Consider the following 22,805-nt stretch of genomic DNA (forward strand, 5'->3'; position numbering starts at 1 on the left):
CATATGTGCTGTCAAATTTGGATACTACAAATCAAACTCCAGCACAGCATTTTAGTAGTGTGTGTGCGCATTTGTCTGTTCAAACACACTGTGTGGTAGTGTGGGTGTGGCGTTACACCTCGTATGGCACTGGGCAGCCAAGATAAGCACTGATCCTATCCATGCCTCCCTTCTGCAGTGCATGCCCGCCCACCCACACATCCACCACACACACACCCCTTCACACTGCCAGTTACATGCTACTGTAAGCTCATTTTAAAATCCGAATGTCCAAAATATAATCACAAACATTCAGAATTGCAACAATAAACAGCAAAGCCAGTTGTACTCATTGTGTCTGTATTTGTACTGCTGCCTGGCACACAAGTTCGAATCCAGAAAAGTTCCAAACAAACAACAGGCCCAATGAGGAGCAAGACAGTAGATTGTAGCAAAAACAAAAATTCAAATGCATCTCCGAATCATGATTAGTGTCAAATATGACAAAACAAGGAGATGAGTGGAAAAACCAACTAAGAATAAAAACAGACATAATGCCATTTACTTTAAATCCACCCCGGGCATGTATACACCCACGCATACACACACCTTAAGCTTCGTATAAAGTTTGGTGAGCACTTACCAAGACTTGAAGGGCAAATGGAGACAAGAGAATGTGACCACAGAGCGAGCGCAAGTTTAACCACTTATTCAAAGTTTAGCTTGAGCACACTCCCCTCCTTTGCCCCAATTTCATTCAAAGACGTGCACACCTCTAAGGGTACAAGTTGGATTTTGAGGGAGGTCCTGTTTTGTTCCTTCTGGTGGCCTTTGGATGCAGATGCAAAATGCTCTTCCCACTTTTACTCACTTTTCACTCACTTTTTAGAGGAGGTGAGGCTACAAAGACTAAGTTAAGCGAATCTGATTTGACAGAGAAGGTTTATTTATTCATTGGCATACAAATACTATTTGGCATTCATAACAGTATTTGTATGACTGAACCTCTTTTCTAACATACTGTACCTGTTACACACACATACATACCCCCAAACGCACCCCCCACGCCCACAAACACAAATATACAAACAAGCAAAGAAACAGGGGATAACCAATATGATCTGGGAGGAGATCCCTCTGGAGAACATCCACCACCTCATCAGGAGCATGCCCAGGCATTGTAGGGAGGTCATACAGGCCCGCGGAAGCCACACACATTACTGAGCCTCATTTTGACTTGTTTAAAGGACATTATAGTGATCCCTTGCTACTTTGCGCTTCAAACATCGCGCCCTCAGTCCATTGCAGATTTATTTTTCCAAGTAAAAAATGATAATAAATGTAGGAGTTTATAGAGATGTCCCATCCGATCACGTACAGCCTCTCGCTTTCCCTCCTGAAGCTTTTCTTTCTCACCAGGTAGCTGCAACTTGTTAAAGTTAACGATGAGTGACAAGGGAGCTGCTTTGAACTTGCCAGTGATGCTTGAGAGTACTATACTACCATTCAAAGGCGCCGACTTGTTTAACTTGTTAAACATTGGCTGTAGTGTGCTATGGCAACTCATTGTGTTGTGTCGTGTGCTGTTCTAAGCAGCATGACTTGATTTGAGAGGACTCACTCAATGAAGCATTTGATAAAGAATTATACTTTGGGGGAAAAAAAGGGAAAATCATGTCATATGTATCTCTTTTCAATGCTAAATCTGAATAAATACAATGAACACACCAACATTTTTAACGTATAAATAAGCTACACTTCTACTTTGTGGATTTTGATTATCGCGTGAGGGTTGGTGGGGCGGTCCCCATTAACCGTGAAAAACGAGGGATCACTGTACTTCAAAGTTGGATCAGCCTGTAGTGTTTTTCCACTCCAAATCCGGACCTCCTTTGGTTGATACATTTCATTTTCATGGATAATTTATGTATGACCTCATTGTCAGCACATCCAACTACAGAAAGAACAAAATATTAAATAAAAATATTTCACTCATTCAGATCTACAACATGTAACGGTAGTGTTCCCTTTATTTTTTTTGAGCAGCTTAATAGTAGCTCGTCTCCCACAAGTGGCTTCGGGGTATATCTTCAGCACAGATAACAGCTTCAACTCAAACCTCGACACACGACCCATTTGCCACAATAGTCAATTTTCGTAGCAGTCTGTGGTGAAACGTTCACTTTAGAGACGAGTCAGTTTTGAAGGTGCTCTCCATTCATCTAGCTTATGCAGGACAAAACACTTCCAGGCATTCCGCATTGCCACAGTTTTTGGAAATTTGTGAAGTGTTCTGTTGTTGTTTGCGTCCACAATGACGATAACGATGTTTTCACGATGGTGACAATACAATAGAGATTTAAAAATGTGCCTTGGGACACTAAAACATAACAAAGCTAATACCAGTTTTTGTCTAACCCGACGATTGTGTGATATTTTCTAAATTGTACGTGTATTTAGTCAGCCTACACTGTAGCAGCGTTTGGGTCGTGTCACTTATGACATGTCCTGCACCCTGACGCTGACCGTCACCGGTGACTGGTGATTAACTCATTCACTAACTAAAATGTATAAACAATGATGTTCTTTAAGCTAGGCTGCGGCGCAAGCTTGCTTGTTTTGAAACGCATATTAAGATTTATTATCTTGGCAAGTGAGAATGTGCCATGTTGCTTTTGCTTTTAAAAGATCTGTTCGGTTGAAAACAAAACCTTTGGAAAACCCTCACAAAGTTAGCATTGTCCTTGTAAACGCTACAATATGTGCTCGTCTGTAAATGTTTGTTCTAAAATCGTTGGAAACCTTTATTTTTGTATTTGTTATGGGACGAAAGCCTTTGAATTTTTAAAGAAGAAAACATTTAAAGAATATGTCAACTAAAACTAGAACTGAGCATTAATCTATGAAAACTAGACAAAGACATTTCAAAATTACAAAAATATGACTAAGACTAATAAGTATTTCGTTACTTATGTAATCACAATAACGGGTGGAGGGAGGGAGGGAGGGAGGGAGGGAGGAAGGAAGGAAGGAAGGAAGGAAGGAAGGAAGGAAGGAAGGAAGGAAGGAAGGAAGGAAGGAAGGAAGGAAGGAAGGAAGGAAGGAAGGAAGGAAGGAAGGAAGGACGGACTCGTGAATGGAATCATAAAGGAAGTGGGACCTCGCAACGGTGTAAACACCTTGCGCGACTCTGGGTCTTGCAGCTCAGTGAGGCTGGCACACTGTCAATGTGGACTGTGTCAAAGCTACTGGACAGATTGGAAGTAATGGTTGGTTATGCACCAGGTGATTACCAGGTAAGAGGTTTGGACCAATAAACTGGATTCGACCATTTAGTCTGGAGGGGTACTTTAAAATATTCACTTTCTTTGCTTAAGGTGCTGACAAAGTTCAACACTTCTTATGCAGTGTTTTCTCAGTGGTTAGTAATTATTCTGAATTGTACTACGTGCTGTAATGTCCTGAACATGAGTCAATATGGTAGGAATAACTGCATGAAATGTTGCATTACAAAGACCACGTCGAACTAAAAACAACGATAAACAGCCAATTTGTACGACCTCATTTTGTTGGGGCTGATTGCTGTGCATTTAAGTATATTGCTTACAGTCCAGGGTCATTAAGACAAGTAAACTAGCAGGTATAACAGTAAATCCTTTATGTTCTCTGTGGAGAGCGTTTTCCATACTTTTTTTTTTTGATTGATTGATTGAGTGGTTTGTACCTTAAAAATGTTCTGCATGAGTCTTGTTTTTCTAACTTGAATACAACAATACTAGTATGTAATTTGATAACGCTGATGAATCCTTTTTGCTAACCTACACATTAATTAGATTTTGGATGGTCACACCAATTTGCATCCTCTTTGAGGCGATAAAGGCGGCATCCACATGTGGACACACAGTGATGCACAAGAAACAATGATGGCCATTTCATGGACGCTCCAGAAGAAGTTTTATTATAACTAAACATTTCGTGATTGAAACAAAAGCAAAGCACATGAAGACTTTTTAATAGAGAAAACTCTCTCATGACACTTCCAGCTCACCTTGGGGGAATTCAGCTCAGTGAGCATCTCAAGGATTAACACAGTAATAAGCTGATTATGAAAAGGACTCAATGTTTTGCAAATATTTAGTTACCCAAAGAAATTATATTAAATGAACATTAGCCTCCTGGATCCTCAATTTAATTTCATGATTAATATAGCATAAAATGGCAAAAAGAGCAATTCTTCTGTGACAAATGCATCAGCTCAAGACAAATGAGGCTCGTCCATGAAATTTCTTCACTTTCATTTAATTTTGGGGGGCACCCTCACTTTAAGACCCCTTTCACACCACACCCATGAACCCCTATGTGCAGACATAAGGTCAAGCTCCAAAGATCACAGAAAAGAGCCAGACGATACTGGTGAAAGTCAGAGAAAAGGAGGGGAGACCAGAGCGCCAAAATCCTCCTTTCCTCCCAAAAAGCAAGCCCAAAGTCTCAGCTATAGGCACCCTCCTTTAAAACGCCTGTGTGCGGAAGTCAGGGAGCACTCTTGCAGAAACATCCCAGGGAAATTTAAATGAGGAAGAAGCGGTGCAAGAAACAGAGGGAGGGAGAATGGGGGGGAGACAGACGGAGGACAATAGTGAGGAAATTGGATAAAAGAATGAGACGGAGGTGCCATAGGTATGAAGGAGGGGGAAAGGAGGTGGCTTGGACGGGTTGCTGAGGCTGCAGGTTAAGATAATGTGAAGATCTGAAGAGATTTGCGCCAAACATTTTTATTCATTTTTTGATTACTCCCATCTCTCCTGACCCCCACCTTCCTCCCTCTTTGATGCTCTTCTCTCTCCGTTTGTTTGTTTTTTGCATTAGTGCTTCGTGTGTGTGCACATGTGTCGCATGCATACAGATGAGAGGGAATATTTTATAAATACATTCGAAAAAGCCATACACGTATTTCTCAATACAAGATGCACGCACGAAACATGCTTAAAGATACATCAGAGAGGAGAGCAGCTGACCCAACAGTGCAGTGAATGCAAAGTGCTTACAAATCTATTTTTTCCCCATTTCCAGTAAAAGGCAGCATTTTTCTGTGTCAACGTTGTGTATGATGGTCGCAGATATAGAATCGAGCTGAGCTGCGCTAGCAATTTTCCACCTTTTTAGGCATTATTCAAGTCTACCACAGGTGGGACGGCAACTACATGTAAGGAAATGCTGCAATACTGGGACAAAAGTGTGATGTATAAAGGCCTTTTTGGCCTCGAACACAGATTCAGGTTCACTCTCCTTTGTCGTCCTCTTGTATCTGTTTTTTTTTATAGCTATTGGTTTCCTCTCATTTCTAAAGCAGCATTTTACAGTATATGCAACAACACTCGATAGTGCAAATGTTGCCATGCTAATGATACTAAATTGATTAATTTACCGTATTTTTCAGACTTTTTTTTCCCTCCATAGTTTGCCAGGAGTGCGACTTGTACTGCGTACTCGTACTTGTACTTGAAGCGACTTATATATGAAATTATTAAGGCGACGATCAGACTAAAATGCCATGTTGGTTGGTTCTACATTGTGGCGCTTACGAGACATTTATGGCCAATTTACACTTTAATATTGTAAGCAAAACAACAGGCTCAATGCATTCATTTCCACAAACAATGATAAATAAGGGCTGGCCATCAACTCAAATGTCATCCACAATCACAGTGTCACAGCAAAACTGAAATGATCACATAACAAACTACAGCATTACTAGCAAGCAATGAAACAACTGGAACAGTAACTGAAGAAATAATTAGTCACAATTAATGCTGGGAAGCATGAGACTGTTCCTATTGGTCTGTTCTGCCCACAAAGGTTTATAGTTAATTTATTAGGGCACCATTACTCTAGGCTTGCTGACTAATGCCTGTGTGCTGCGTTCAACATAACGAGGTGTTTCTTGGAGTCGTGGAGTATTTGAGACTAGAGCTGAAACGAATACTCGAGCATCTCGAGTTTAAAAACTGATCCGAGTAATTTTATTCACCTCGAGGAATCGTTTAATTTTGCCAGATCTAAGCATCACGTTTTGCCCGGACTACTTTTAATGCGGGACAACGCGCTGACGTCACGTGCGTAGCGGAAGAAGCAATAATATATATATATATTTTTAAAACTTACCGCAGCCGACAGCCGCTACAAACTACGCCGACGTTGCTAAAAACTACGCCCGCATGATGCTAGTTTGGTAGTAGGTAGTGTCCGATGCATCTCATCGATATCGCATGCATTTAGGACTAGATGCGAAATGACAGACTCGGCCGCGTCTGGGCAGCGTTAGTAAACAGCCGCCATCTTTAAGCAGTAGACTTCTCATCGCTAATAAATATAACGTTACTGTCACTCGCTCATGTAACGTTAGCCCTTCGGAGGGCTAGGTTTCTATTGATTATGATCACTGTCGATGCGTGGCTAACGTGTCTTACATACAGGCTTTATTTAATCCGTAAAAACATAGCGCTGTAGAGTGATGAGGGTGTAAAATTAAAACATAATAAAGCTAACTGTCAGTTTTAGCTCAGTAGTCATTGCTGAATAAATGTGCTCCAATACAGCTGGTAATATACATTTATTTTGAACGCTGCAAAAACTCAAAATCCTACCAGTACTTACAGTTTAGACCAACTTAAAACTTAACTAAAACTTAAAAATAGCTTGACACAAATGGAAATTAAATTGAAACACGTGAGAAAAACACGTAGGTTTCAAGTGATGTGTGTTAACAGGCGTATTTACATTTTTAGGTAAGAAATATGTTGTTGTTTTTTATAAGATCTAGAAGTTTTTGGCGTGAAAGCAGTGAATTTTTTTTTCCGAGTCACATCTTAGATGCAATTGCTTGCTGTTTTCAACATTGTACATCGAAAATAAAGACATTGATTGACTGAAAATGGTTCAATATTGGATTAAATGTCTTTTTTTTCCTCATGTATATTTATAATTGCTCTTTACCTAAAAAAAAATGTTTTATCCGATTACTCGATTACTAAAATATTAGATAGCTGCAGCCCTATTTGAGACACAAGAGCAGCCATTAAAAATAAAGCCCAGTGTCTCCACCCATAGTTCGTCCCCCCATGTCACTTGCCACATTAAAGTGTATATGACACCTAAAATGAAATCTTAAATAGCATTATTATTGGAATTAAAATCATATCGAGATGATTCAACTACTGTATATACAACAATTGGGCATAGTGCGAATGATGACAATTCTGCCGTTTAGCTCCTCCTGTCATCATAGCGCTCCGGTGCCTCCATCTTGGTGATGACATCACCGGGTGAACTATTTCAGCAGATTTAGCACTGAGCACAATGGAGGAGGAAGTGTTTTACAGCGATTCTGGTTCACGTGTGAATATTTCGAATGATATTGTCAATCCAGAGGTAGCCTGTGACCAGTGTTGGTAATTTTACTCCAAAAAAGTAATTAGTTATAGTTACAAATTAATTAATTGAGTTAGTAATTCAGTTACCTCATTGTAAGCGTAATTAGTTACCGAGCAAAGTAACTGACATTACTTTTCATGTTCTACACGTTTTTGCATTATACATTCTCTAACATCTTTCACATCAAAGATGTTTATATTAACTGATTGAAGAATAAAAACTACATAAAGTATTTTAGAACATTTGGTATTTATTTGGCTCAAATACGCTAGTCTGTTAAGAAAACAAATGTGAACTGACAATTAACCAGTGAAAATATCTGAAACTGTATGTTAGGCCTTACTGCACAATAAGCAGAACACTATCCTTAAATATTCCTTTAAGTAAAGTACAAAAACCAATACCCAAAAATGTAAACTTGGGTAAAAGGACTCATTCTTGCCTTTAATTTCAATGAGCAAGAAGTAGTGGCCGTACTAAGCAGGGCATGATCCGCCCACCTAGCCAATCATCTTCCCGTTTGCGACGGCGTCACCACCCGCTTGCCTCCTACCTCCTCCCGCTCTGCTCTATCCAGGCAGGAGGCAGCTAATGTGTTACAAAATCAACTGTCGACAACACGCGTTTCATTCAACCAAATTGTAGTAACCTGCCCATTCACATCCTCAGTAATGGTGTTACAAAGATGTGAAAAGTAATTAATTTGATACTCACTACTTAAAAAAATAACACCGTTATACTGTAACGCCATTATTAACGTGACATATAACCACATACTGTATGTTTGAGTCATATTTAGAGGCAGAGGAGGATTCAGAATGAGATAAAGGCAACAGAGACAACAAAACCGAGGCTTTCTCCCTGGACGACTAGAGCAGACTAGACAACACCAAATGTCACCACTGTTTTTAATCTCTCCACTCCAATATAATTACAGGATATTCTTTGTATAAGTATCGACTCCCTGACTGCAATATACATTTTAATGACAAATAACAGTCTTGTGGTAAATGGAATATAAAATCGCTATGAAAAATGCATTTATTTAGTATGACAGGGCTAAAGTACTGCAGATTGGTCAAAACTGCCAACTTCTTGCACTTCCCGATACATTTTTTATGCCACCGGAGTTTCAGTGGATCAGTATGGCTCTTGTCATTTCCCTGCTGCGGCCACTGGACACAAGCCAGTGTCAGCGAACAGCTGTCGGGATTGTTTTCCTAGGCCTCAGCAGGGGAATGATAAGAGCCATAGTAGTCCCCTGCTGCAGCCACAGCAAGCACTCCAGCGTCTGAGCCGAAAATTGCGCATTCGGTGGGTACGTGAGAAATGGCATGCTCGCCTTCACCGACCAGCGTCCAGTGACGAGCATGGTCACCCACATAATGTAAGCCACCTCTTTATTCAAATGTGTGACATGATCCCAGTATTTGATGTACTGCAAAACACTCAGCTTTACTCATTTCCACTGTCTGTCCTTCTGACTAATGGTTCATCGATTGTCAGACTTGTTTTGCACATTCTTCATGGTGAACAGGAGCTTTTGGAAACCCCAAAATGCTCACACCACTCTCCCTGGTGTAACAACAAAAGCCTGCAGCACATCGGGCTGGCATGACGCGAAAAATAAAAGTGAAAAATCGACAAAATTCACAGAACTTCAACCAAAAGACTTGTGGCTATTCAGTGAAGCGTTCAACCACTGACATGATCTTAGTCTTATTCCTCAATCTGAGAATATGGACGAAGTCATTCATTTTCATGGCGCGGGATTCAAAAAGTTGAATAAACCCATCGGTTGCGTCCGCACACAGCCAAGCAGTCCATTTTATTCAGGGGCATATAATACAGCGTGCACTATGAAATAGATTGCTTTTTTGTGTCATGTACTCTTTAAATTTTCCTCAAAAAAAAAAAAATTGTTCATGGAGTTGGATTATATAAATTAAAGTTCCACATAAAAGGGTGACTTACTGTATACTCCGGTTTGACATATTTGCTTTTTTCTTTGTTTTTATTCAATTTTAGGCTTGTGCAGTTTATACTTCAAAAAATTCGGTATTCTGTCCACTATTTTTCATTAGTGCAGTTGAAAGTTGCAATATTTACTGAAAGAGCCATACCAGACAGATGCAAAAGGTTCAAGAGGAACTTACTAACATGAAATAACTAATATAACAATATCAAACACACACATACCTGTACTGATGTCAGCACTACCTTCCAGATTTAGTGAAATGGAATGATCTCCATCCTGCTGGCCTTGCCCCAAGATCATCCAGTTCTCCAAAACATCCGAATCAGAGGAGTTGGACGAAAGGGATGATTCAGAGTCAGATTTTGATTCCGACTCTGAATCAGATCCTGAGCTGCTTGAATCCAAAATCACTGGTGCAAAATTATTGTCCTTTTTAGGAGGTGCCTAGAAAGCAAACAAAAATATTAAAACTAAATCTTGCATTTACAAAAAAAACTCACCTTGTTATTCATTTAGTAGGATTAAAAATATAATTACTACGGGTGACTAATCTGTGCAATATAGCACTCAAGAGTTTTAACTTGTTATGTTGTAAATGCTTCTATTTTAAATGTTGCTTATATTTAGTGCTATAAAATCTCACTCATTATTGTGTATTACTATTTAGCAATTGAGGTATGAAATCTGCCTTTGAAACAAGAATACGTGTTTCCTACTGTACTTCCTCAAATAGCATCAACAGCACGTTATGAACTTTAAAGTGGATGGTTTTCCCTACCGTGTGGGCCAGGGTAGACGTCCGTACTCTGCGTCCAATGCCTCCCTTCAATGCACAAACTCCTTTGTCGTCATCATCATCCTCCTCCTCAGAAGAGGTGGAGGACACACTTATAACTTCGGAACTGGATTCAATGACAATGACCTCCTCAAACGGTGACAATTTTTCATGAACTTTAGGTAGCTCCTTTCCCTTCTTTTTGTTGACACACTTCTCACTCTTGTGTTGTTGCTGCGGCTTGATAGTGTTCAACAACTGTGGACCGTTTTTGGGAGACTCTTTAAGTTCTACATTGTTGATCTTCTCTGCAGTCTTTTCAGGCTCATTAATCTCCTGGGTAGGCTGGTCCTCTTCATCTTGCTGCTCGAAATCCCCAGCATTGGAAGAGTAGTGGAGCTGACTGTAGAGGTGGAACTCAAGCTCACTGATGGCCTCTGAACCCTCAGATTCATATCCATCTCCACGGTAGAGCTCATCCTCCAACTCCTGCCGGTCCTGATTGCTACAGTACATCTCCACAAAGGACCCTTTGGACACAGCACCTTAAGATGCACATGTGCAGACATGCACACGTCTCAGGCCACTCACACTATGAACACAGGAATGAACAAAAAGTAGTATCGTTATCATCATTTTAAATTGTCTACTTTACAAAGACAGATTAACTTCCATTACAATCAAAGGTGACAGTTACTATTAGCGGTGTGCCAATACATTGATTATTTGATTAATCGAGATTCGACACGAGACGATTCGATTACGATTCATAAATGTTCAAAAACGACGATTTTCCCTAATGACTTAATGACAGCCGCTACTAGCAGAACGAAATTCAAAACACGTGTACCGCCCAGACACCTTAAGGGACTCACAAAGTGAGTATGGCGGCAGCGGAAGTGACTGAGTGAGAGAATTACTCCCGCACTAAGGACTCGAAAATAAAATGTCAGACCGGCAAGTTCCAGGTGGTCGCGCTTTGGGTCCTTTTCTGTGCGCAAGTTATTTTTAGAGCGAGAGGGGAGGAGAGAGAGTTCACTGCTCCTTGCCTTTCAGTTGTCTAGCAGTAGCTTCAAGTAATGTTAATTGATAAATATCCTGAGTGTGTTGCTTATAGTCCCATGTGCGTCTATAAGAAGGTGAATACACGAACCCCTCTTGTACTGTTGTCTGTACCTTTATTGTTGTTTTTTGAGATGTTAACAGTTAGCGCTCGGCACTAATCTACTTAGCAACTTCGCTAACATGTATTCATACCTGTCAAGTTGTACGGTTTCGGCGTAATTTGTACAAGTGAGCACTGATTTTTAAATGTGTACGCCATACGTTCAAAATCTGTGTTTTTCATGCATTACGTTTTTTTCCCGTTCTGATTCTGTCGCCGTTTCGGCAACAAAACAACGCACCGAGTTAGTCAGTAGCCGTTTGCTCGCGAGAATTGCGCGCTGAGCTTAGCGTTTGCTTCTTCCAATCACGTGACTGAACTTACACTTCCGCCACTATTTCGTGACTCGCAATCGACAAAGTTGACACAAACGTGATAAAAATATAGATGAACGAGCTCGTAAGAAAAGAAAAACTGTTGCCCACGGATGGCGGACACAAACTGGTATACGCTGGATGGATAAAAGCTCAGTCTTCGAAAGGACCACAGTATTCATTTTGCGTGCCGTGTGGATTGAACATTAAAGTTTTGGCATCAGGATTCTACGATCTCAGAAAGCACTTTGAGACAAAAGGTCATAAAGATGCAGTCTGCAGAATGAAAAGCTACAAGCCTATCAATTAAATTTTTTTACCGCAAAACAAAATCACGCACTAATCTGATGCTGTGACGAAAGCGGAGATTTAATTCTGCCAATTTGTTGCCGGACACAATTTGCCTGCAAATTTGCTGAACACTTCTCAGAATTAGCAAATGAAATGTTCCCCGACTCAAAGATTACATCGGTAAGTTAATTTTATTTATTTATTTTATTATTGAATTTTATATTTTTCTTTCATATTACACGCTATATAAAACGTAAGATTAGTCACCATTTTATAAGGGCAAACGTCACTATTGGTAAGATTGCCAAAGGCCTCGGGTTGACAGGTACAGTATGTGTATTTCCATGACCATTTCTGCGTTGTTTGTTGGTGTACAAAAGTTACTCCATATGCAGAACGTGTAAAAACCACGATTAAGTACAGCGGTAACACTACAAACATGCAAAATAGTCCAGAAATCTGTGAAAATAAAGTATATTGGTTAAAAGAAGTCTTGAATCGTAATCAAATCGAATCCTGGGATGCTTAGATGGCACACCCCTACTCAATATGTTTCACTAAATGCAGTGATGAACTTACTTTTAGATTTAAAAGGCAGGTGAATTTAACCTTTGTGAGGATAAGCGGCTTGGAAGATGAATGAATGAAAAACATTTTTTGGAGCTGCAATTTATCGAAGACAATAAGGCAATACATTTTGTACAAAATCTTCCAAGAGAATTAACTGACTAGAGACATGAATTATTTTCAATGGATTAATACATTTTATCGAATATCACTTGTTTTAAACTTCCTCAACAGTTGTATTCATTTTCTCTCGCTGAGTGGCTCTTAAAAGTTCATCCTCAAATTCCCAGTCAAAATGGAGAATTTTCACATGGTCCTACTAGAAAACTATTTGAACCATTATCTCTAGTGCTTAAGAACAAGAGCTCAGAAGCTGCCATCAATTACAGGACTAACTTTGGTATTGTTTCAGAAATCCATGTGGGCTTGTTAACCAAGCTGCAGAAGAACATGTTCCAGTTCCACTCCTCTTGTTTTAACTTGATTTGCCCCCCTTCCATTTCAATTGGTAGCTTTAGCCCAAAGAAATACATCCTTTGTATTGACAGCCAAGAACAAATCTGCTGTACTGGGATAATAATTACGTTAGGAGTTAATTTGCACAATCTCTCTTGCGTGCACACGTAGACACAGTGGCCTGAGAAATGGTACTGGCCCATTGCCCTGTTTAGTCCAGCGTGTCTGCACCATGATGGCTGGAGATGATTGGCCTCTCACAATGACCACCGGCTGCAGAAGCGCTACGCTAGGCTGTCACAAGCCGTCCACGGGGATTAAAAGGACAGAAAAGAAGAATCTCAGCCAATCTCCGCAGAAGTGTGTCTGCTATTAAAAAAAGTTGAGCGGATCACAGAGAGACACTGTAATCTGGAGAATACTATTACAACAATTTAACTTAGTGAACTTAATAAAGCAGAAGCACTATAAATATGGCTTTGGGGAAGATCAATTAAAAATAGAATGCTACTGGGATGTTAGTAGTACTATAGCAATAGCAAAATGGCGAGCTAATTGCTAACTAGCTGGCGGAAGCATTGTGGCGCATGTTGCTTCCCTCCTACAGATACTACACGTTGGCGAAACACGCACAAAATTCGCAACTATAGTGGCGATTGATAAACGACTGTATACACCATGGACTTTCAAAAATATCGGCTGTTGAGGCACGCATGTGTCCCCGTTGTTCCCACGTGCTCCAAGAAGCATAGCTGGATGTAAACAATCCGCACATCAGTCAAGAAAACACTTGTCGAGAGGAAATAACAATGTTTGCACTCTGGAGAAGTTGGACATCGCGATGACGTAGTTATTCTACATAATATATATACACGACCTTACCTTAAAGCCCCCAAAAGATGCGCCTGTGCTCACATATAACTCAACTGCTTGTGTTCAAGGGAGACACGAAATACACTTCCGGGTTTGTCCGCTGAGAAAGAAGTTGGCCAACCATAACGTTTCACTCAGCGCAGCCAACACTCGAGATGAAAACGGAACGTTCCAAGAGTTGGGATTTTTATCATTGTTGAATTTTAGATATTTACATTTTTTGTTGTTTTGTGTTGGGCGTAAAAAAAAAATTGAGTTGAGTTTCTGAAGTGCTTGGTGTCTGAGGTAGAGAACAATCTATTTTTGCTGCAAAAACTTCATTTGATGTTAAGAACATCGAGCAGCCTTTTTTCTTCAAAAACAGTCTGTGAAATCATATGCATATATTCTAACTACATGCTTTCTTGTTTAAAGTATTTTCCTTTTATTAAAGAAACTGATTGACATGATGACTCAATTTACAATCATTATTAAACACTGATCCCTCGTTTTTCGCGGTTAATGAAACCGCCACAATAAGTGAAAAACCGCGAAGTAGCGCCCCCCCCCCAATTTTATTTATGTTTTTTTTTTTTTTTTTTTTAATGTTCAATGTATTTATTTAGATTCAGCATTGGAAAGAGATAGATATAAGACATGTTTTTTCACTTTTTTCTCCAAAGTTTCATTAAAAAAAAAAACTTTAATGTATATAAACCCAGATAGCAGACCGACGTTGAAAAGATGTTGGATCAACATTCCGCTGTCGATCTTATATCGTTGAATCAACGTCACTTTTGCACCCTCAATCAGGGGTCGCGTTAACCGAATATTTTCCGTCGTTGACCGATTTTTTAAAACGGTGACGGAAAAAACTGAAATCCATCCGTCATTTTGACCGGTTGCAATTCACACCCCAGACCACAGGGTGGCGAGTGAGCTTATTAATTAGCTACTGTCTCTCTTGATGCATGACGTCGTTGGCCTTATTCTAAAAAATGTCAAGGCAACTGAGTGTCCGAAGTTTCTTCAAAAAGCCCCAAAACGACGATGGTGTTGATAAAAGAGGTGAAAAAACAGGGACTGCACAAGCGGGCACGCAATTCAAGTCCATGCGCACCAGGAGGAAAGTGTGAGACTACGTTCAGGCCACAGCAGTTGAACTGTTAATTTCATTGTTCCATATGCTGTTACATATGGTAGGCTACCTAACTACTGGGGCCACAGTTAGCTGTTTTTGTCACTGCGGAGAAAAAGTTACATATTCATCTGCTTGATGTGTGATGGCACGGTGTGGATTCTCTGTTAAGCTTGTTCGGACAGAATATTAATTTAAAATGAATGAAAACTAAATACTATTGAATATGTTGAAGCGGTATGCAATGTTAAGAGTCTTGTTAGCTGTAGGCGCACTATCCTAGACCCCTCACTATCCACTCGCGGGGGCCTGCGCTTGTCAGTGACGTTCCTTATTCTCGCTATATGATTATACAACTTTAACATTTGTTAATAATACGCTCTGTGTGTAGTATCATCCATCGCTTTTCCTTTTTAAATGGGCACTTATAAGCGAACGCAAGAAGTAACAACGGGAACATTTTTAAACGGGCATTTCACGGGAGAGCATTTCGACTCTTCGGCCAATCATATAGCGAGAGCGAGTGGATAGTGAGGGGACCGCGCGCGGCTCTTAAGTGTCTCTGTCACGTGACTGTCGTAGCCGGTAACGCGCTCGGCCAAATGGACACACAAGAACGGAAGGTGAATTATGCCAAACAAAGGGTCACCACAATGTCATTATCATCATTTTAAAAATTTAATTGACGGGAAAAAATAGATTATGACCGGATTTTTATGACCCTGTCAGTCAAAATGGAATAACGCTGAATCAAAGTTATGTTTTCGACCAAAACGCCCGCTCATCCATAATTCAATGACTTTTCAATCATATTTCCCGGTCAATCATAGATCAACTATTTGTCAACATTAGTTCATCAACTATAAAACAACATTAACCCAACCATTGCCTGACATACCATAGAACAACATTATTTCAATGTCACTTGACGTCGAAAATTTCGATGTCAACCATAGCGATGATTTTGATGGAAAATCAACATTTATTCAATGTCGGTCTGTTATCTGGGTATAATTTTTTTTTTTTTTAAATAAATGTTTTTAAAGTACTTCAAATGTAATAATTATAATAAGTTTTAAACATGTTACTGGCCCAATGAATTATTTTCAAACAAAAATCAAGTAAAAAATGCTTGTCTTTATTAAATGCTTCATTGAGTGAGATCACTCAAATCTGCTCAAGCTGCTCACTTACACTTACAAGCTATTACAACTTAACAGGTTAAATGATGATTGCCACATTCGGCGCTTTGAAGTTTCGGCTTCCAAGTGTCTCTGGCAAGATCAAACTTGAACGTCTGTCAATCATCGTTAACTTTAATAAGCAACACCAGTGCACTGCCTGACCATGAAAAGCGGCAGGAGGGTTTAGGTCAGTCTCAGACTACGTGATTTGATCAGGACAGCTCTATAAAATACTGTATTTATTTATTTATTTTTAATTGGGAAAAAAAATCTGCGATGGACTGAGGGTGTGAAGTTTGAAGCGGGAAGTTGTGAGTGAGGGATCACTGTATCAGCAGTAATCTCTTTTTTTTGGACAAACATAGGTTGTCTTCTTTTTTGAGAAGGCTGTTGATTAATTTGACTTCACGGTAAACATTGCTGGACCAAAAAAAAACCCAAAAAAAACTCAATATTGGCTCCCATTCCTAATTGATTTCAACCAATACTCAAATCCCTATTGGGTCCCAATGACAGGGCTTGAGTTTTTTTTCCAATCTAGGGCTTGGATTAGGTTTAGGAACTGTGTTAGGGCTTGGGATAGAGATGGGGTTAGGAACTTTGTTATCTCACGATAGAAATTTCAAAACCCGCACCATGGCTAGGCTACGACTAGGGTTTGGGTTAGGGTTAGTCAAAATCAGTCAATTCAATGGCAATAATAGTTAAGCCGAAGACGGCCAGATCTGTCAATGCCAAAGATGGCTGTATCTTTCATTTCAATAGCGGTTATACTGGTCAATTCCAATCACACCAATATATGTCAGTTCCAAAAATGGCTATATCTGTCAATTCGCAAAGACAAATTTATCTAATAATTCCAATGACTGCCATATCGTCAATTCCAAAAACGGCTATACTGTATTTGTCAATTTAAAAAATGGCTACATTTTTTTCCCCAAAAACATTAATACCATTAATTAAGTAAGCAAAGCATAGCCACACAATTTCACCAGAAATTGCATCTTCTAATTGTGTGTGGAATCATTAAGGTGATCAGTTTCATAATATCAGTGAATTTAATTATTTGTAATAACAAATGCTAATTACGGTACCTTTTACTAAAAGTCATCTGAGCAATTTTGTTTCTTGAGAAGTGTGTATCAAAACTGGTAACCCTCTGACTTAATTAGCATCCAAAAAGTGGATTCCAGTTTAAAAGCTGCTTGTGCCGTTTTCTATATTCTTAAACTCAGTGTTGGGAGTAACGCCGTTACGTAACGGCGTTATTTTTTCAGTAACGGGGTAATCTAACTAATTAATTTTTCCGCCGTTACAACGCCGTTACCGTTACTGACGGTCAAAAGCGGTGCGTTACTTACTCTGAATAAATTGAAGAAACTACCAGCCGTGTCGAGTCGACTCTCTGCTCCAAGACTTGGGGTGCGTTCAGGTTCGAGAATAGCGCACGTACTTCTGACTCCAAGCTGTTTGTCCCTGCTCATTCAATTAGACAATGCTTTCCAAAGTTTGGTAACGTTTCCGTGTTTGCTACACCTGATGCTAGCCTCGTTCCCATCTCCCACTGTCAGCCAGCAATAATTCTGCTTCCATCTTGAAGACGGCAGACGCTTTGAAGGTGACGTGAATTGTCGGGAAACGAGCCTACCTGAATGCAGCCCCTCGAGAGATGCGATGGAAGTGATTGTGATTGGCTGAGGGTTAGAGTCATGTGTCGTGGTAAGCCAATCAGAGGCGGTGATTTCACAAGCAAACCGGAACAGCGCGTGCGGCAAACACACACACGCAAAACAGATGCACAGGGTCGGGATGGCAGAGCAGTCAGAAGAAAAATTGTCCTTTAAGAGGTGGAGATATGGACACTATTTCAAGTTTGTCGAAATTAAAGGAAAGAACCTGCATGTAATGTGTAATTTATGTCCTGGGGCAAAGCTTTTGTCGACATCTGTGGTAAGCAATTCAAATCTGCTGAAGCAACTAACAAGTTAACTACCTGTCTGTTCTTCTCTATTCCACTGACTCGAATACTGCTCAGAAAATTTCAAATTCTTTGACATACAACACGTTCTTTTTAAAGTAACGGAAAGTTACTTTCCCTTGGTAACTAGTTACTTTTACAATAGAGTAATTCAGTAAGTGAGTAATGTAACTAATTACTTTTTTAAAGTAACGTGCCCAACACTGCTTAAACTATATAAATGACAATTACATTCTTTGATAAAAGGCCATTTACACCCCGAGTAATGCCATTTTTTGATACATGCCTGTCAAAACAATGGTTTTTTGTTCTTCCTGCAAAAGGTTATCTCGAAAAGTCACTGCACACCATACTTGCTTTTCAAATCTGGTGTTACTGTGTTGTTGAAGCTTTTTGACATGCCCTGGAGCATCTTTTCTTGGCATATCATGCAGGATGCAAACTTAACATCACACTCTCAAATTGCAAAAACGTTCCACAAAGCAGACACGATGTGAAGCAAGGGAGGAAGGGAAGACACTACACTGCACACAAACAGGTGCAGCCCTAGAAGTAGGACTCTGTGGTCAGCGCTTGTGATCAGCAATGAAAGGCACTGATCACTGCTTGTACAGTGGGGCAAATTAGTACTTAGTCAACCACTAATTGTGCAAGTTCTCCCACTTGAAGATATTAGATTGTAATTGTCAACATGGGTAAACCTCAACCATGAGAGACAGAATGTGGAAAAAAACTTTGATTTTTAAAGAATTTATTTGCAAATCATGGTGGAAAATAAGTACTTGGTCAATACCAAAAGTTCATCTCAATACTTTGTTATGTACCCTTTGTTGGCAATAACGGAGGCCAAACATTTTCTGTAACTCTTCACAAGCTTTTCACACACTGTTGCTGGTACTTTGACCATTCCTCCATGCAGATCTCCTCTAGAGCAGTGATGTTTTGGGGCTGTCGTTGGGCAACACGGACTTTCAACTCCCTCCACAGATTTTCTATTGGGTTGAGATCTGTAGACTGGCTATGCTTTTCCAGGACCGTGAAATGCTTCTTACGATGCCACTCCTTTGTTGCCCTGGCTGTGTGTTTGGGATCATTGTCATGCTGAAAGACCCAGCCACATCTCATCTTCAATGCCCTTGCTGATGGAAGGAGATTTTCACTCAAAATCTCTCGATACATGGCCCCATTCATTCTTTCCTTTACACAGATCAGTCGTCCTGGTCCCTTAGCAGCAAAACAGCCCCAAAGCATGATGTTTCCACAGCCATGCTTCACAGTGGGTATGGTGTTCTTTGGCTGCAATTCAGTATTCTTTCTCCTCCAAACACGGGAACCTGTGTTTCTACCAAAAAGTTCTATTTTGGTTTCATGTGACCATAACACATTCTCCCAGTCCTCTTCTGGATCATCCAAATGCTCTCTAGCGAACTGCAGACGGGCCTGGACGTGTACTGGCATCAGCAGGGGGACACGTCTGGCAGTGCAGGATTTAAGTCCCTGGCGGCGCATTGTGTTACTGATAGTAGCCTTTTTTTACTGTGGTCCCAGCTCTCTGTAGGTCATTCACTTTGTCCCTCCGTGTGGTTCTTGGATTTTTGCTCACCGTTCTTGTTATCATTTTGACACCACGGGGGTGAGATCTTGCATGGAGCACCAGATCGAGGGAGATTAACAGTGGTCTTGTATGTCTTCCATTTTCTAATAATTGCTCCCATAGTTGATTTCTTTACACCAAGCGTTTTACCTATTGCAGAATTAGTCTTCCCACCCTGGTGCAGGTCTACAGTTTTGTCTCTGGTGTCCTTCGACAGCTCTTTGGTCTTGGCCATAAGGGAGTTTGAAGTGTGACTGACTGAGGTTATAGACAGGTGTCTTTTATACCGAGAATGAGCTAAAAAGCTGCCGTTAATACAGGTAACGAGTGGAGCCTCGTTAGAAGAAGTTAGACCTCCTTGACAGCCAGAAATCTTGCTTGTTTGTAGGTGACCAAATATTATTTTCCACTCTAATTTGGAAATAAATTCTTTAAAAATCAAACAATGTGATTTTCTGTTTTTTTTTTGCTTCCACAGTCTGTCTCTCATGGTTAAGGTTTACCCATGTTGACAATTACAGGCCTCTCTAATCTTTTCAAGTAGGAGAACTTGAATAAATACTTATTTGCCCCAGTGTATATACAGTATATAAATCGTTGTCTCGCGCACCCGGGCGGTATGGTCTCTCCTTTCAAGCTCGGGTCCTCTACCAGAGGCCTGGGAGCTTGAGGGTCCTGCGCAAGATCTTAGCTGTCCCTAGGATTGCGCTCTTCTGAATGGAGACGTGGGACATTGTTCCTGGTATCTGTTGGAGCCATGCACCCAGCTTGGAGGTTACTGCCCCTAGTGTCCCGATCACAACTGGGACCACTCTTGCCTTCACTCCCCACATTTTCTCCAACTCTTCCTTCAACCCTTGATATTTCTCCAGCTTTTCGTGTTCTTTTTTTCTGATGTTGCTATCGCTCGGGATTGCTACATCTATCACTACTGCTGTCTTCTGATGTTTATCCACCACCACAATGTCAGGTTGGTTGGCCATCACCAGTTTGTCTGTCTGGATCTGGAAGTCCCACAGGATCTTGGCTCGGTTGTCCTCGACCACCTTCGGAGGTGTCGCCCACCTTGACTCCGGGGTCTCCAGTCCGTACTCGTACTGAGCCGAGTACGGGCTGGAGGTATACAGTATATACAGTATGTATATATATACTCCCTCACCCGTTACCTCCGGTGTCCCTCAGGGCTCTGTCCTAGGGCCCCTACTCTTCATCATCTACCTCCTTCCCATTGGCAATATTTTCCGTAAATTCAATATCAACTTTCACCGTTGTGCCGATGACACCCAGCTCTACCTGACTTCCGAACCCTCCTCCTCTCTCCCGCCCAACTTTCTGCCTAACTTTATCACTGATATATAAAACGGGCTTACCCAAAATTTCCTCAAACTCAACAGCAGTAAAACGGAGGTGGTCCTCATCGGCTCCAAATCCACTATATCCAAATACCATAGCAATCCCCTCACTCATTTCTGTACGTCTTTAGCAGACACTCTAGGGTTCTTTTTTACCTCCCTGAGTATTCTGCGCTGACCTCTTGGCATCATCTTTGGTGGACGGCCACTCCTTGCGAGAGAAGCAACAGTGCCAAACTCCCTCCATTTGTAGACAACTTCTATGACTGTCGATTGATGAACATCCAGACTTTTAGAGATGTTTTTGTATCCTTTCGCAGCTTTATACAAATCAACAATCCTTGCTCTCAGGTCTTCAGACAGCTCTTTTGCCCAAGCCATGATGCACATCAGACAATGCTTCTCATCAATTCTTACCAGGTGTGTGTTTTATAGTGGGCAGGGCAGCTTTAAGCCACTCATCACTGATTGGGCACACACCTGACTTAAATTATTTGGTAAAAATTGGTTTCAATTGCTCTTTAAGTCTGCTTAGGCAGAGGGTTCACTTACTTATTTTCCCCCTTCTGTCATTGTTTGCATGCTATCCTCATTAAAATATGAAAACCTATAAATTTTTGGATGGTTTTAGTAAAAGCAGACACTTTTTTTTCATCTGTGTCATTTTGACAAAGATCAGATCACATTTGATGGGGATTTTATGAAGAAATGTGACAAATTCCAAAAGGTCAAGATACTTTTTCATACCACTGTAGATAAATGAATAAAGTATTTTCCAACTAAATAACATTGCTTATATAGCTATAAGGCCATGAAAAGTCAAATCCACTGTCAGGGGAATATATTTGTTCTCGTCTCACACTATTCAAAAGCATTTGATTATTGAAATGTCACTGTTAGAACTGATGTTTTCATGTACTGCTTTTTCCTACAGTCATACGCAGCCAATTTCATCTTCCTTCAGCCAAAATATGAAATGTCACAAGGAAAACGCACAAGGCCCTCCCTGTATGCACGCAAGTCTGAGCAACAGCTTTGAATCCTCAAGCCCGAACTACTATTGCACAATGATTGGAATGGAAATCTATATGTAAATGTACTTCAACAGACTATCACCATCAGTCATATTTATAACAGGTTGAATGCAGAAAAATGACTCCAGCCTGACTTTCATGACAGTGATGCATTAGCATCTGCCTCTTCCTCTACTTTGTATCAAGAGAATAATTGCAAACTCTATGTATCCAACTATGGGAATCACTTTCATAATAGTAGTGGAGAATGGTGTTATAATGAGGATTCAGGGAATGAATGCCATCTGATTCTTGAGGTGTCTCCATGCGTGTCAACACAGAAAAGGCCATCACCAAGTTGGATTGTTTCCCTTCAAAGGTTAGTCTGCACCTATATGCTCACTATCAACTCTTTCGGGCTGTCAATGTGTGCACATACACATACACACACTTTTAATCCCGCATCCGTTTTGTTTTTGGGAGGTGCATATGCGAGGAGGGAGTTTTTGCCTCCTCTGCTCCTCGTATCTCTCTAAATTGGATGCAGGTCCGGGATGCCTGACTGCCTCAGTGAAATTGTGATTTGGCTGCCTGATTTGGACTTCCATGCATTTGCTGGTATTTACTATTATTATTTTAGAAAAGGTGAGGGACAGACTGAATGGAGGCATCTGGTTCACCAGTTCATTTCTAAGTGTGTGGACCACTGGAGTGTTAAAGATGGATGGAGTGTCCGAG

General features: G+C 40.5%; 1 protein-coding gene across 2 annotated transcripts in view; it reads right to left on the bottom strand.

Annotated features, from left to right (window-relative positions):
• Positions 1–19,951, bottom strand: part of zcchc7 (zinc finger, CCHC domain containing 7) — an 80,268-nt gene extending 60,317 nt beyond the window's left edge. Inside the window, exons 1-3 of one of the 2 annotated variants that reach the window (XM_057843525.1) lie at positions 19,853–19,951; positions 10,167–10,755; positions 9,610–9,832 (exon numbers count right to left, since the gene is read on the bottom strand). In XM_057843525.1, coding sequence (XP_057699508.1) covers positions 9,610–9,832; positions 10,167–10,679 — 736 coding nt within the window. In that variant the 5' untranslated portion in view covers positions 10,680–10,755; positions 19,853–19,951. Of the gene's footprint in view, positions 1–9,609; positions 9,833–10,166; positions 10,756–13,838; positions 13,964–19,852 lie in introns of those variants that run through there. The other variant, XM_057843524.1, reaches the window with a different exon arrangement.
• Positions 19,952–22,805: the final 2,854 nt, after the last annotated feature.

This window comes from Corythoichthys intestinalis, chromosome 8 (assembly GCF_030265065.1).
Source record: "Corythoichthys intestinalis isolate RoL2023-P3 chromosome 8, ASM3026506v1, whole genome shotgun sequence".
Classification (NCBI taxonomy): Eukaryota; Metazoa; Chordata; class Actinopteri; order Syngnathiformes; family Syngnathidae; genus Corythoichthys; species Corythoichthys intestinalis.